General features: G+C 81.8%; 1 protein-coding gene across 1 annotated transcript in view; it reads left to right on the forward strand.

Moving 5' to 3' along the window:
* The window catches only part of CRACR2A (calcium release activated channel regulator 2A), a 101866-nt gene that overhangs the window by 48382 nt on the left and 39786 nt on the right, over positions 1-13698 (forward strand). The window contains exon 11 of the mRNA XM_048509527.1: positions 490-684. Coding sequence (XP_048365484.1) covers positions 490-684 — 195 coding nt within the window. The remainder of the gene's footprint in view (positions 1-489; positions 685-13698) is intronic.

A 13698-nucleotide genomic window follows, 5' to 3' on the forward strand; every position in this document is an offset into this window, starting at 1 on the left:
ACCGCCTGGCTGCTTCCGGGGTGCAGGGCACTGTCCTTCAGTGGATTGCCTCATTTCTCCAAGATAGGGGTCAGCAGGTGTGGTGTGGGGACTGGGCCTCCCAAAAGTACCTGTTTCATTGCGGGGTACCCCAGGAGGCCTTGTTATCCCCGCTCTTATTTAATATCTACATGTGACCCCTTGCTCAGCTGGTGCGGAGCTTTGGGCTGAGTTGTCATTCTGTTGATGGAAGGGGGTGGCCTCTGCCCCTGTGGCTCTATAGCATTGTCTGGAGTTGGTTGCTGGTTGGTTAAAGCAGAGCAGGTTAAAACTTAATCCATCGAAGACGGAGGTCCTTTGGCTGGGTCGTGGTGAGAGGCCTAGGGATTTTAAGCCACTGGTTTTGGAAGATGTCATGCTTACAACCTGGGGGTCCGCCTGGACTCCTTGGTCTCTATGGAGGACCAGGTGGCCCATGTTACCCAGGTAGCTTTTTTCCATCTTTGCCAGGCTCAGTGGCTGGCCCCCTACATCTCCCAGACTGACCTGGCCACTGTGATCCATGCGACTGTCACCTCGAGATTGGACTACTGTAACTCACTCTACGCAGGCCTTCCCTTGAGATTGACCTGGAGATTGAAACCGGTCCAGAATGCGGTGGCTCGATTGCTTATGGGGGTCTCTTTTCAAGACCATTTTACCCCCGTATTGCGCCGTCTGCATTGGCTTCCAGTGGAATTCCGGACCATCTTCAAGGTGTTGGTACTGACCTTTAAGGCCCTTTGCAGGTTGGGGCCCTCATACTTGCGAGACCCTCTTACCCCATATGTCCCGAATAGGCCACTGCGCTCTGCGTTGGCGAAGCTGCTAGAAGTCCCTGGTCCTTCAATGATGTGGCTGGGCTCTACCCGGGCCAGGGCCTTTACAGCCCTGGCCCCTGCCTGGTGGAATGCTCTTCCACCAGCTGTTCGGGCCCTGTGGGACCTTGGTGAGTTTCACAGGGCCTGTAAAACTGAGCTGTTCCACCAGGCGTTTGGAGAGGCTGGCTGCGGATTGACTGCCCTATGGTGATGCTCCTGCTGTACTACTACTACTACTACTACTACTACTACTACTACTACTACTACTACTACTACTACTACTACTACTACTACTACTACAGGTGACTGGAACACAAAAGTTGGAAACAAAGCAGAATCAAATATTGTTGGCAGATTTGGGCTAGGAGCACAAAATGAAGAAGGAGAGCAACTCGTAGAATTTTGTGAAGACAATAATTAATTCATTGCAAACACATTTAATGCAACCAAAAAGACAATTGTATACATGGACCACATCAGAGGGCCAGTATAGAAATCATAATTGGAAGCTGATGAAGAAGAAGCTCTGTTCACTGTGCTAAAACAAGACCAGGAGCTGACTTTGGTGCAGAACATGAATTGTTAATATTGAAAACTAGCCTAAAGCTGAAGAAAAAGACCAGAACATCCATAGTGTCAAAATAAAATTTAAGCAGTATTCCTGAAGAATTTAAAGACCATGTAAAGAAAAGATTCCCATTACTAAGTTTAAGTGAATGTAAACCAGAAGAACTATGGGTTGAAACTGAAGATGTCATCAAGGAAGAATGTTCAAAGACTATTCCTTTAATCAAAAGAAATGAAACACCTCAATGGATGACTGAGGAAATTTTTTAAATTGCTAAAGGAAGATGAGATGCAAATGTAAAAGGTCAATTAAAAGTCTAAATGCAATGTTTCAGTGATTCGCATGCGGAGACAAAGAGAATTATTATGCTAACCATTGTTGAAGACTTTGAATTCTTTGGACCCAAAAGACAGACTCTGCAACCAAGAAACCAGAAGGAGACGGAGACTGGGAAAGGGCAGCCATGAGGGAGCTGGGAAAGATGCTTAAGTGTGAGGCTGTGTCACTGGCAACCAAAGTTAATTCATGCCTATTCTCTGTTACTATTTATAGTATTCCCTATTACTATTTATTCCCGGTTACTGTTTATGGGTGTGAAAGTTGGACAATGAAGAAAGCTGACAGGAGGAAAGTAGATTCCTTTGAAATGTGGTCTTGGAAAAGAGTGTTACGAATACCATGGACCACAAAAAAGAAAAAAAAGTTGGTTCTAGATCAAATCAAGCCTGAACCAGCCCTAAAAGGTAAAACAGCTAAACTGAGGCTATCATTCTTTTGTCACATAATGAGAAGACCAGAGTAACTGGAGAAGGCAATAATGCTAGGAGAAGTTGAGGGCGCCAGGAAAAGAAGACTCACCATGAGATGAATTGACTGTATCAAGGAAGCCATGACCTTCGATCTGAGTAAGGCTATTATTGATAGAACAATCTGAAGAAAATTAATTCAGAGTCGCCATGACTTGGAAGTCATGCACTTCATGCACACATAACGGCACTTCATGCACACATAAGACACTTAGAACTACTGCAATTCAAACACATTCAGCAATATTTATTTTCTCATTCGAAGTAATAAGGTGGATGGTGACACAGCACCATAATTTTGTGCCTGACCATCTCATTTAAGACCAATGAAGAAATGCAATTGCTGTCTATCAATCACATTTTTATTCTACCCTTTCTCCAAGGAGCTCAGTGTTTCCCTCAGTTGTCCTACATGGAACCAGCATTTGGAATAGTGGTCAAGAGAGGTGGACTCTAAATTTTGAGAACCGGGTTTGACTACCCACTCCATATGAGTGGTGGACTCTTGTCTGGTGAACTGGATGTGTTTTCACACTCTAACACATGACCTTGGACCAGTCACAGTTTTTTTCAGAAACAGAGGCATAGCTAAGGAAAATGGAGCCCAGTGCAAAATCTGAGTTTTGCGGGGGGCAGTATGGATGGCCTCCCCATGACCAAAGGCCACCCTCCCCCACTACGACCAAAGAACAATTTTTGCACCATGTCATCTCAAAGTAATCACATTATAGAACATGCCCCAACTCACAAATCGGAGCTCCCTAGTTGAAACAATCATTTTGGGGGGGATCCGCCCTGAAACAGCATCACTTTTAATGTTGTTTAGACTAGAGAGCCCAGATTCTTCTTTTAAATCCACCTTAAAGGGAGAATCTGGGCTCCCTAGTTTAAACAACATTGAAAGTGATGCTGTTTCAGGGAGATTCCCCCCACCCCCAAACAGCATCACTTTCAATATTGTTTAGACAAGGAAGCCCAGATTCTCCTTTTAAATCCACCTTAAAGGGAGAATCTGGGCTCCCTAGTTTAAACAACATTGAAAATGATGGTGTTTCAGGGTAGATGTAAGGAATTCCATAGAGCAGAAATAAAAGGCTTTGTTGGTTGAACCCCCCCACCCCCCCCCCCCCCCACCCCCCCCCCCCCCCACCCCCCCCCCCCCCCACCCCCCCCCCCCCCCACCCCCCCCCCCCCCCACCCCCCCCCCCCCCCACCCCCCCCCCCCCCCACCCCCCCCCCCCCCCACCCCCCCCCCCCCCCACCCCCCCCCCCCCCCACCCCCCCCCCCCCCCACCCCCCCCCCCCCCCACCCCCCCCCCCCCCCACCCCCCCCCCCCCCCACCCCCCCCCCCCCCCACCCCCCCCCCCCCCCACCCCCCCCCCCCCCCACCCCCCCCCCCCCCCACCCCCCCCCCCCCCCACCCCCCCCCCCCCCCACCCCCCCCCCCCCCCACCCCCCCCCCCCCCCACCCCCCCCCCCCCCCACCCCCCCCCCCCCCCACCCCCCCCCCCCCCCACCCCCCCCCCCCCCCACCCCCCCCCCCCCCCACCCCCCCCCCCCCCCACCCCCCCCCCCCCCCACCCCCCCCCCCCCCCACCCCCCCCCCCCCCCACCCCCCCCCCCCCCCACCCCCCCCCCCCCCCACCCCCCCCCCCCCCCACCCCCCCCCCCCCCCACCCCCCCCCCCCCCCACCCCCCCCCCCCCCCACCCCCCCCCCCCCCCACCCCCCCCCCCCCCCACCCCCCCCCCCCCCCACCCCCCCCCCCCCCCACCCCCCCCCCCCCCCACCCCCCCCCCCCCCCACCCCCCCCCCCCCCCACCCCCCCCCCCCCCCACCCCCCCCCCCCCCCACCCCCCCCCCCCCCCACCCCCCCCCCCCCCCACCCCCCCCCCCCCCCACCCCCCCCCCCCCCCACCCCCCCCCCCCCCCACCCCCCCCCCCCCCCACCCCCCCCCCCCCCCACCCCCCCCCCCCCCCACCCCCCCCCCCCCCCACCCCCCCCCCCCCCCACCCCCCCCCCCCCCCACCCCCCCCCCCCCCCACCCCCCCCCCCCCCCACCCCCCCCCCCCCCCACCCCCCCCCCCCCCCACCCCCCCCCCCCCCCACCCCCCCCCCCCCCCACCCCCCCCCCCCCCCACCCCCCCCCCCCCCCACCCCCCCCCCCCCCCACCCCCCCCCCCCCCCACCCCCCCCCCCCCCCACCCCCCCCCCCCCCCACCCCCCCCCCCCCCCACCCCCCCCCCCCCCCACCCCCCCCCCCCCCCACCCCCCCCCCCCCCCACCCCCCCCCCCCCCCACCCCCCCCCCCCCCCACCCCCCCCCCCCCCCACCCCCCCCCCCCCCCACCCCCCCCCCCCCCCACCCCCCCCCCCCCCCACCCCCCCCCCCCCCCACCCCCCCCCCCCCCCACCCCCCCCCCCCCCCACCCCCCCCCCCCCCCACCCCCCCCCCCCCCCACCCCCCCCCCCCCCCACCCCCCCCCCCCCCCACCCCCCCCCCCCCCCACCCCCCCCCCCCCCCACCCCCCCCCCCCCCCACCCCCCCCCCCCCCCACCCCCCCCCCCCCCCACCCCCCCCCCCCCCCACCCCCCCCCCCCCCCACCCCCCCCCCCCCCCACCCCCCCCCCCCCCCACCCCCCCCCCCCCCCACCCCCCCCCCCCCCCACCCCCCCCCCCCCCCACCCCCCCCCCCCCCCACCCCCCCCCCCCCCCACCCCCCCCCCCCCCCACCCCCCCCCCCCCCCACCCCCCCCCCCCCCCACCCCCCCCCCCCCCCACCCCCCCCCCCCCCCACCCCCCCCCCCCCCCACCCCCCCCCCCCCCCACCCCCCCCCCCCCCCACCCCCCCCCCCCCCCACCCCCCCCCCCCCCCACCCCCCCCCCCCCCCACCCCCCCCCCCCCCCACCCCCCCCCCCCCCCACCCCCCCCCCCCCCCACCCCCCCCCCCCCCCACCCCCCCCCCCCCCCACCCCCCCCCCCCCCCACCCCCCCCCCCCCCCACCCCCCCCCCCCCCCACCCCCCCCCCCCCCCACCCCCCCCCCCCCCCACCCCCCCCCCCCCCCACCCCCCCCCCCCCCCACCCCCCCCCCCCCCCACCCCCCCCCCCCCCCACCCCCCCCCCCCCCCACCCCCCCCCCCCCCCACCCCCCCCCCCCCCCACCCCCCCCCCCCCCCACCCCCCCCCCCCCCCACCCCCCCCCCCCCCCACCCCCCCCCCCCCCCACCCCCCCCCCCCCCCACCCCCCCCCCCCCCCACCCCCCCCCCCCCCCACCCCCCCCCCCCCCCACCCCCCCCCCCCCCCACCCCCCCCCCCCCCCACCCCCCCCCCCCCCCACCCCCCCCCCCCCCCACCCCCCCCCCCCCCCACCCCCCCCCCCCCCCACCCCCCCCCCCCCCCACCCCCCCCCCCCCCCACCCCCCCCCCCCCCCACCCCCCCCCCCCCCCACCCCCCCCCCCCCCCACCCCCCCCCCCCCCCACCCCCCCCCCCCCCCACCCCCCCCCCCCCCCACCCCCCCCCCCCCCCACCCCCCCCCCCCCCCACCCCCCCCCCCCCCCACCCCCCCCCCCCCCCACCCCCCCCCCCCCCCACCCCCCCCCCCCCCCACCCCCCCCCCCCCCCACCCCCCCCCCCCCCCACCCCCCCCCCCCCCCACCCCCCCCCCCCCCCACCCCCCCCCCCCCCCACCCCCCCCCCCCCCCACCCCCCCCCCCCCCCACCCCCCCCCCCCCCCACCCCCCCCCCCCCCCACCCCCCCCCCCCCCCACCCCCCCCCCCCCCCACCCCCCCCCCCCCCCACCCCCCCCCCCCCCCACCCCCCCCCCCCCCCACCCCCCCCCCCCCCCACCCCCCCCCCCCCCCACCCCCCCCCCCCCCCACCCCCCCCCCCCCCCACCCCCCCCCCCCCCCACCCCCCCCCCCCCCCACCCCCCCCCCCCCCCACCCCCCCCCCCCCCCACCCCCCCCCCCCCCCACCCCCCCCCCCCCCCACCCCCCCCCCCCCCCACCCCCCCCCCCCCCCACCCCCCCCCCCCCCCACCCCCCCCCCCCCCCACCCCCCCCCCCCCCCACCCCCCCCCCCCCCCACCCCCCCCCCCCCCCACCCCCCCCCCCCCCCACCCCCCCCCCCCCCCACCCCCCCCCCCCCCCACCCCCCCCCCCCCCCACCCCCCCCCCCCCCCACCCCCCCCCCCCCCCACCCCCCCCCCCCCCCACCCCCCCCCCCCCCCACCCCCCCCCCCCCCCACCCCCCCCCCCCCCCACCCCCCCCCCCCCCCACCCCCCCCCCCCCCCACCCCCCCCCCCCCCCACCCCCCCCCCCCCCCACCCCCCCCCCCCCCCACCCCCCCCCCCCCCCACCCCCCCCCCCCCCCACCCCCCCCCCCCCCCACCCCCCCCCCCCCCCACCCCCCCCCCCCCCCACCCCCCCCCCCCCCCACCCCCCCCCCCCCCCACCCCCCCCCCCCCCCACCCCCCCCCCCCCCCACCCCCCCCCCCCCCCACCCCCCCCCCCCCCCACCCCCCCCCCCCCCCACCCCCCCCCCCCCCCACCCCCCCCCCCCCCCACCCCCCCCCCCCCCCACCCCCCCCCCCCCCCACCCCCCCCCCCCCCCACCCCCCCCCCCCCCCACCCCCCCCCCCCCCCACCCCCCCCCCCCCCCACCCCCCCCCCCCCCCACCCCCCCCCCCCCCCACCCCCCCCCCCCCCCACCCCCCCCCCCCCCCACCCCCCCCCCCCCCCACCCCCCCCCCCCCCCACCCCCCCCCCCCCCCACCCCCCCCCCCCCCCACCCCCCCCCCCCCCCACCCCCCCCCCCCCCCACCCCCCCCCCCCCCCACCCCCCCCCCCCCCCACCCCCCCCCCCCCCCACCCCCCCCCCCCCCCACCCCCCCCCCCCCCCACCCCCCCCCCCCCCCACCCCCCCCCCCCCCCACCCCCCCCCCCCCCCACCCCCCCCCCCCCCCACCCCCCCCCCCCCCCACCCCCCCCCCCCCCCACCCCCCCCCCCCCCCACCCCCCCCCCCCCCCACCCCCCCCCCCCCCCACCCCCCCCCCCCCCCACCCCCCCCCCCCCCCACCCCCCCCCCCCCCCACCCCCCCCCCCCCCCACCCCCCCCCCCCCCCACCCCCCCCCCCCCCCACCCCCCCCCCCCCCCACCCCCCCCCCCCCCCACCCCCCCCCCCCCCCACCCCCCCCCCCCCCCACCCCCCCCCCCCCCCACCCCCCCCCCCCCCCACCCCCCCCCCCCCCCACCCCCCCCCCCCCCCACCCCCCCCCCCCCCCACCCCCCCCCCCCCCCACCCCCCCCCCCCCCCACCCCCCCCCCCCCCCACCCCCCCCCCCCCCCACCCCCCCCCCCCCCCACCCCCCCCCCCCCCCACCCCCCCCCCCCCCCACCCCCCCCCCCCCCCACCCCCCCCCCCCCCCACCCCCCCCCCCCCCCACCCCCCCCCCCCCCCACCCCCCCCCCCCCCCACCCCCCCCCCCCCCCACCCCCCCCCCCCCCCACCCCCCCCCCCCCCCACCCCCCCCCCCCCCCACCCCCCCCCCCCCCCACCCCCCCCCCCCCCCACCCCCCCCCCCCCCCACCCCCCCCCCCCCCCACCCCCCCCCCCCCCCACCCCCCCCCCCCCCCACCCCCCCCCCCCCCCACCCCCCCCCCCCCCCACCCCCCCCCCCCCCCACCCCCCCCCCCCCCCACCCCCCCCCCCCCCCACCCCCCCCCCCCCCCACCCCCCCCCCCCCCCACCCCCCCCCCCCCCCACCCCCCCCCCCCCCCACCCCCCCCCCCCCCCACCCCCCCCCCCCCCCACCCCCCCCCCCCCCCACCCCCCCCCCCCCCCACCCCCCCCCCCCCCCACCCCCCCCCCCCCCCACCCCCCCCCCCCCCCACCCCCCCCCCCCCCCACCCCCCCCCCCCCCCACCCCCCCCCCCCCCCACCCCCCCCCCCCCCCACCCCCCCCCCCCCCCACCCCCCCCCCCCCCCACCCCCCCCCCCCCCCACCCCCCCCCCCCCCCACCCCCCCCCCCCCCCACCCCCCCCCCCCCCCACCCCCCCCCCCCCCCACCCCCCCCCCCCCCCACCCCCCCCCCCCCCCACCCCCCCCCCCCCCCACCCCCCCCCCCCCCCACCCCCCCCCCCCCCCACCCCCCCCCCCCCCCACCCCCCCCCCCCCCCACCCCCCCCCCCCCCCACCCCCCCCCCCCCCCACCCCCCCCCCCCCCCACCCCCCCCCCCCCCCACCCCCCCCCCCCCCCACCCCCCCCCCCCCCCACCCCCCCCCCCCCCCACCCCCCCCCCCCCCCACCCCCCCCCCCCCCCACCCCCCCCCCCCCCCACCCCCCCCCCCCCCCACCCCCCCCCCCCCCCACCCCCCCCCCCCCCCACCCCCCCCCCCCCCCACCCCCCCCCCCCCCCACCCCCCCCCCCCCCCACCCCCCCCCCCCCCCACCCCCCCCCCCCCCCACCCCCCCCCCCCCCCACCCCCCCCCCCCCCCACCCCCCCCCCCCCCCACCCCCCCCCCCCCCCACCCCCCCCCCCCCCCACCCCCCCCCCCCCCCACCCCCCCCCCCCCCCACCCCCCCCCCCCCCCACCCCCCCCCCCCCCCACCCCCCCCCCCCCCCACCCCCCCCCCCCCCCACCCCCCCCCCCCCCCACCCCCCCCCCCCCCCACCCCCCCCCCCCCCCACCCCCCCCCCCCCCCACCCCCCCCCCCCCCCACCCCCCCCCCCCCCCACCCCCCCCCCCCCCCACCCCCCCCCCCCCCCACCCCCCCCCCCCCCCACCCCCCCCCCCCCCCACCCCCCCCCCCCCCCACCCCCCCCCCCCCCCACCCCCCCCCCCCCCCACCCCCCCCCCCCCCCACCCCCCCCCCCCCCCACCCCCCCCCCCCCCCACCCCCCCCCCCCCCCACCCCCCCCCCCCCCCACCCCCCCCCCCCCCCACCCCCCCCCCCCCCCACCCCCCCCCCCCCCCACCCCCCCCCCCCCCCACCCCCCCCCCCCCCCACCCCCCCCCCCCCCCACCCCCCCCCCCCCCCACCCCCCCCCCCCCCCACCCCCCCCCCCCCCCACCCCCCCCCCCCCCCACCCCCCCCCCCCCCCACCCCCCCCCCCCCCCACCCCCCCCCCCCCCCACCCCCCCCCCCCCCCACCCCCCCCCCCCCCCACCCCCCCCCCCCCCCACCCCCCCCCCCCCCCACCCCCCCCCCCCCCCACCCCCCCCCCCCCCCACCCCCCCCCCCCCCCACCCCCCCCCCCCCCCACCCCCCCCCCCCCCCACCCCCCCCCCCCCCCACCCCCCCCCCCCCCCACCCCCCCCCCCCCCCACCCCCCCCCCCCCCCACCCCCCCCCCCCCCCACCCCCCCCCCCCCCCACCCCCCCCCCCCCCCACCCCCCCCCCCCCCCACCCCCCCCCCCCCCCACCCCCCCCCCCCCCCACCCCCCCCCCCCCCCACCCCCCCCCCCCCCCACCCCCCCCCCCCCCCACCCCCCCCCCCCCCCACCCCCCCCCCCCCCCACCCCCCCCCCCCCCCACCCCCCCCCCCCCCCACCCCCCCCCCCCCCCACCCCCCCCCCCCCCCACCCCCCCCCCCCCCCACCCCCCCCCCCCCCCACCCCCCCCCCCCCCCACCCCCCCCCCCCCCCACCCCCCCCCCCCCCCACCCCCCCCCCCCCCCACCCCCCCCCCCCCCCACCCCCCCCCCCCCCCACCCCCCCCCCCCCCCACCCCCCCCCCCCCCCACCCCCCCCCCCCCCCACCCCCCCCCCCCCCCACCCCCCCCCCCCCCCACCCCCCCCCCCCCCCACCCCCCCCCCCCCCCACCCCCCCCCCCCCCCACCCCCCCCCCCCCCCACCCCCCCCCCCCCCCACCCCCCCCCCCCCCCACCCCCCCCCCCCCCCACCCCCCCCCCCCCCCACCCCCCCCCCCCCCCACCCCCCCCCCCCCCCACCCCCCCCCCCCCCCACCCCCCCCCCCCCCCACCCCCCCCCCCCCCCACCCCCCCCCCCCCCCACCCCCCCCCCCCCCCACCCCCCCCCCCCCCCACCCCCCCCCCCCCCCACCCCCCCCCCCCCCCACCCCCCCCCCCCCCCACCCCCCCCCCCCCCCACCCCCCCCCCCCCCCACCCCCCCCCCCCCCCACCCCCCCCCCCCCCCACCCCCCCCCCCCCCCACCCCCCCCCCCCCCCACCCCCCCCCCCCCCCACCCCCCCCCCCCCCCACCCCCCCCCCCCCCCACCCCCCCCCCCCCCCACCCCCCCCCCCCCCCACCCCCCCCCCCCCCCACCCCCCCCCCCCCCCACCCCCCCCCCCCCCCACCCCCCCCCCCCCCCACCCCCCCCCCCCCCCACCCCCCCCCCCCCCCACCCCCCCCCCCCCCCACCCCCCCCCCCCCCCACCCCCCCCCCCCCCCACCCCCCCCCCCCCCCACCCCCCCCCCCCCCCACCCCCCCCCCCCCCCACCCCCCCCCCCCCCCACCCCCCCCCCCCCCCACCCCCCCCCCCCCCCACCCCCCCCCCCCCCCACCCCCCCCCCCCCCCACCCCCCCCCCCCCCCACCCCCCCCCCCCCCCACCCCCCCCCCCCCCCACCCCCCCCCCCCCCCACCCCCCCCCCCCCCCACCCCCCCCCCCCCCCACCCCCCCCCCCCCCCACCCCCCCCCCCCCCCACCCCCCCCCCCCCCCACCCCCCCCCCCCCCCACCCCCCCCCCCCCCCACCCCCCCCCCCCCCCACCCCCCCCCCCCCCCACCCCCCCCCCCCCCCACCCCCCCCCCCCCCCACCCCCCCCCCCCCCCACCCCCCCCCCCCCCCACCCCCCCCCCCCCCCACCCCCCCCCCCCCCCACCCCCCCCCCCCCCCACCCCCCCCCCCCCCCACCCCCCCCCCCCCCCACCCCCCCCCCCCCCCACCCCCCCCCCCCCCCACCCCCCCCCCCCCCCACCCCCCCCCCCCCCCACCCCCCCCCCCCCCCACCCCCCCCCCCCCCCACCCCCCCCCCCCCCCACCCCCCCCCCCCCCCACCCCCCCCCCCCCCCACCCCCCCCCCCCCCCACCCCCCCCCCCCCCCACCCCCCCCCCCCCCCACCCCCCCCCCCCCCCACCCCCCCCCCCCCCCACCCCCCCCCCCCCCCACCCCCCCCCCCCCCCACCCCCCCCCCCCCCCACCCCCCCCCCCCCCCACCCCCCCCCCCCCCCACCCCCCCCCCCCCCCACCCCCCCCCCCCCCCACCCCCCCCCCCCCCCACCCCCCCCCCCCCCCACCCCCCCCCCCCCCCACCCCCCCCCCCCCCCACCCCCCCCCCCCCCCACCCCCCCCCCCCCCCACCCCCCCCCCCCCCCACCCCCCCCCCCCCCCACCCCCCCCCCCCCCCACCCCCCCCCCCCCCCACCCCCCCCCCCCCCCACCCCCCCCCCCCCCCACCCCCCCCCCCCCCCACCCCCCCCCCCCCCCACCCCCCCCCCCCCCCACCCCCCCCCCCCCCCACCCCCCCCCCCCCCCACCCCCCCCCCCCCCCACCCCCCCCCCCCCCCACCCCCCCCCCCCCCCACCCCCCCCCCCCCCCACCCCCCCCCCCCCCCACCCCCCCCCCCCCCCACCCCCCCCCCCCCCCACCCCCCCCCCCCCCCACCCCCCCCCCCCCCCACCCCCCCCCCCCCCCACCCCCCCCCCCCCCCACCCCCCCCCCCCCCCACCCCCCCCCCCCCCCACCCCCCCCCCCCCCCACCCCCCCCCCCCCCCACCCCCCCCCCCCCCCACCCCCCCCCCCCCCCACCCCCCCCCCCCCCCACCCCCCCCCCCCCCCACCCCCCCCCCCCCCCACCCCCCCCCCCCCCCACCCCCCCCCCCCCCCACCCCCCCCCCCCCCCACCCCCCCCCCCCCCCACCCCCCCCCCCCCCCACCCCCCCCCCCCCCCACCCCCCCCCCCCCCCACCCCCCCCCCCCCCCACCCCCCCCCCCCCCCACCCCCCCCCCCCCCCACCCCCCCCCCCCCCCACCCCCCCCCCCCCCCACCCCCCCCCCCCCCCACCCCCCCCCCCCCCCACCCCCCCCCCCCCCCACCCCCCCCCCCCCCCACCCCCCCCCCCCCCCACCCCCCCCCCCCCCCACCCCCCCCCCCCCCCACCCCCCCCCCCCCCCACCCCCCCCCCCCCCCACCCCCCCCCCCCCCCACCCCCCCCCCCCCCCACCCCCCCCCCCCCCCACCCCCCCCCCCCCCCACCCCCCCCCCCCCCCACCCCCCCCCCCCCCCACCCCCCCCCCCCCCCACCCCCCCCCCCCCCCACCCCCCCCCCCCCCCACCCCCCCCCCCCCCCACCCCCCCCCCCCCCCACCCCCCCCCCCCCCCACCCCCCCCCCCCCCCACCCCCCCCCCCCCCCACCCCCCCCCCCCCCCACCCCCCCCCCCCCCCACCCCCCCCCCCCCCCACCCCCCCCCCCCCCCACCCCCCCCCCCCCCCACCCCCCCCCCCCCCCACCCCCCCCCCCCCCCACCCCCCCCCCCCCCCACCCCCCCCCCCCCCCACCCCCCCCCCCCCCCACCCCCCCCCCCCCCCACCCCCCCCCCCCCCCACCCCCCCCCCCCCCCACCCCCCCCCCCCCCCACCCCCCCCCCCCCCCACCCCCCCCCCCCCCCACCCCCCCCCCCCCCCACCCCCCCCCCCCCCCACCCCCCCCCCCCCCCACCCCCCCCCCCCCCCACCCCCCCCCCCCCCCACCCCCCCCCCCCCCCACCCCCCCCCCCCCCCACCCCCCCCCCCCCCCACCCCCCCCCCCCCCCACCCCCCCCCCCCCCCACCCCCCCCCCCCCCCACCCCCCCCCCCCCCCACCCCCCCCCCCCCCCACCCCCCCCCCCCCCCACCCCCCCCCCCCCCCACCCCCCCCCCCCCCCACCCCCCCCCCCCCCCACCCCCCCCCCCCCCCACCCCCCCCCCCCCCCACCCCCCCCCCCCCCCACCCCCCCCCCCCCCCACCCCCCCCCCCCCCCACCCCCCCCCCCCCCCACCCCCCCCCCCCCCCACCCCCCCCCCCCCCCACCCCCCCCCCCCCCCACCCCCCCCCCCCCCCACCCCCCCCCCCCCCCACCCCCCCCCCCCCCCACCCCCCCCCCCCCCCACCCCCCCCCCCCCCCACCCCCCCCCCCCCCCACCCCCCCCCCCCCCCACCCCCCCCCCCCCCCACCCCCCCCCCCCCCCACCCCCCCCCCCCCCCACCCCCCCCCCCCCCCACCCCCCCCCCCCCCCACCCCCCCCCCCCCCCACCCCCCCCCCCCCCCACCCCCCCCCCCCCCCACCCCCCCCCCCCCCCACCCCCCCCCCCCCCCACCCCCCCCCCCCCCCACCCCCCCCCCCCCCCACCCCCCCCCCCCCCCACCCCCCCCCCCCCCCACCCCCCCCCCCCCCCACCCCCCCCCCCCCCCACCCCCCCCCCCCCCCACCCCCCCCCCCCCCCACCCCCCCCCCCCCCCA

The sequence above is a fragment of the Sphaerodactylus townsendi genome, linkage group LG10 (genome assembly GCF_021028975.2).
Source record: "Sphaerodactylus townsendi isolate TG3544 linkage group LG10, MPM_Stown_v2.3, whole genome shotgun sequence".
Taxonomy (NCBI): domain Eukaryota; kingdom Metazoa; phylum Chordata; class Lepidosauria; order Squamata; family Sphaerodactylidae; genus Sphaerodactylus; species Sphaerodactylus townsendi.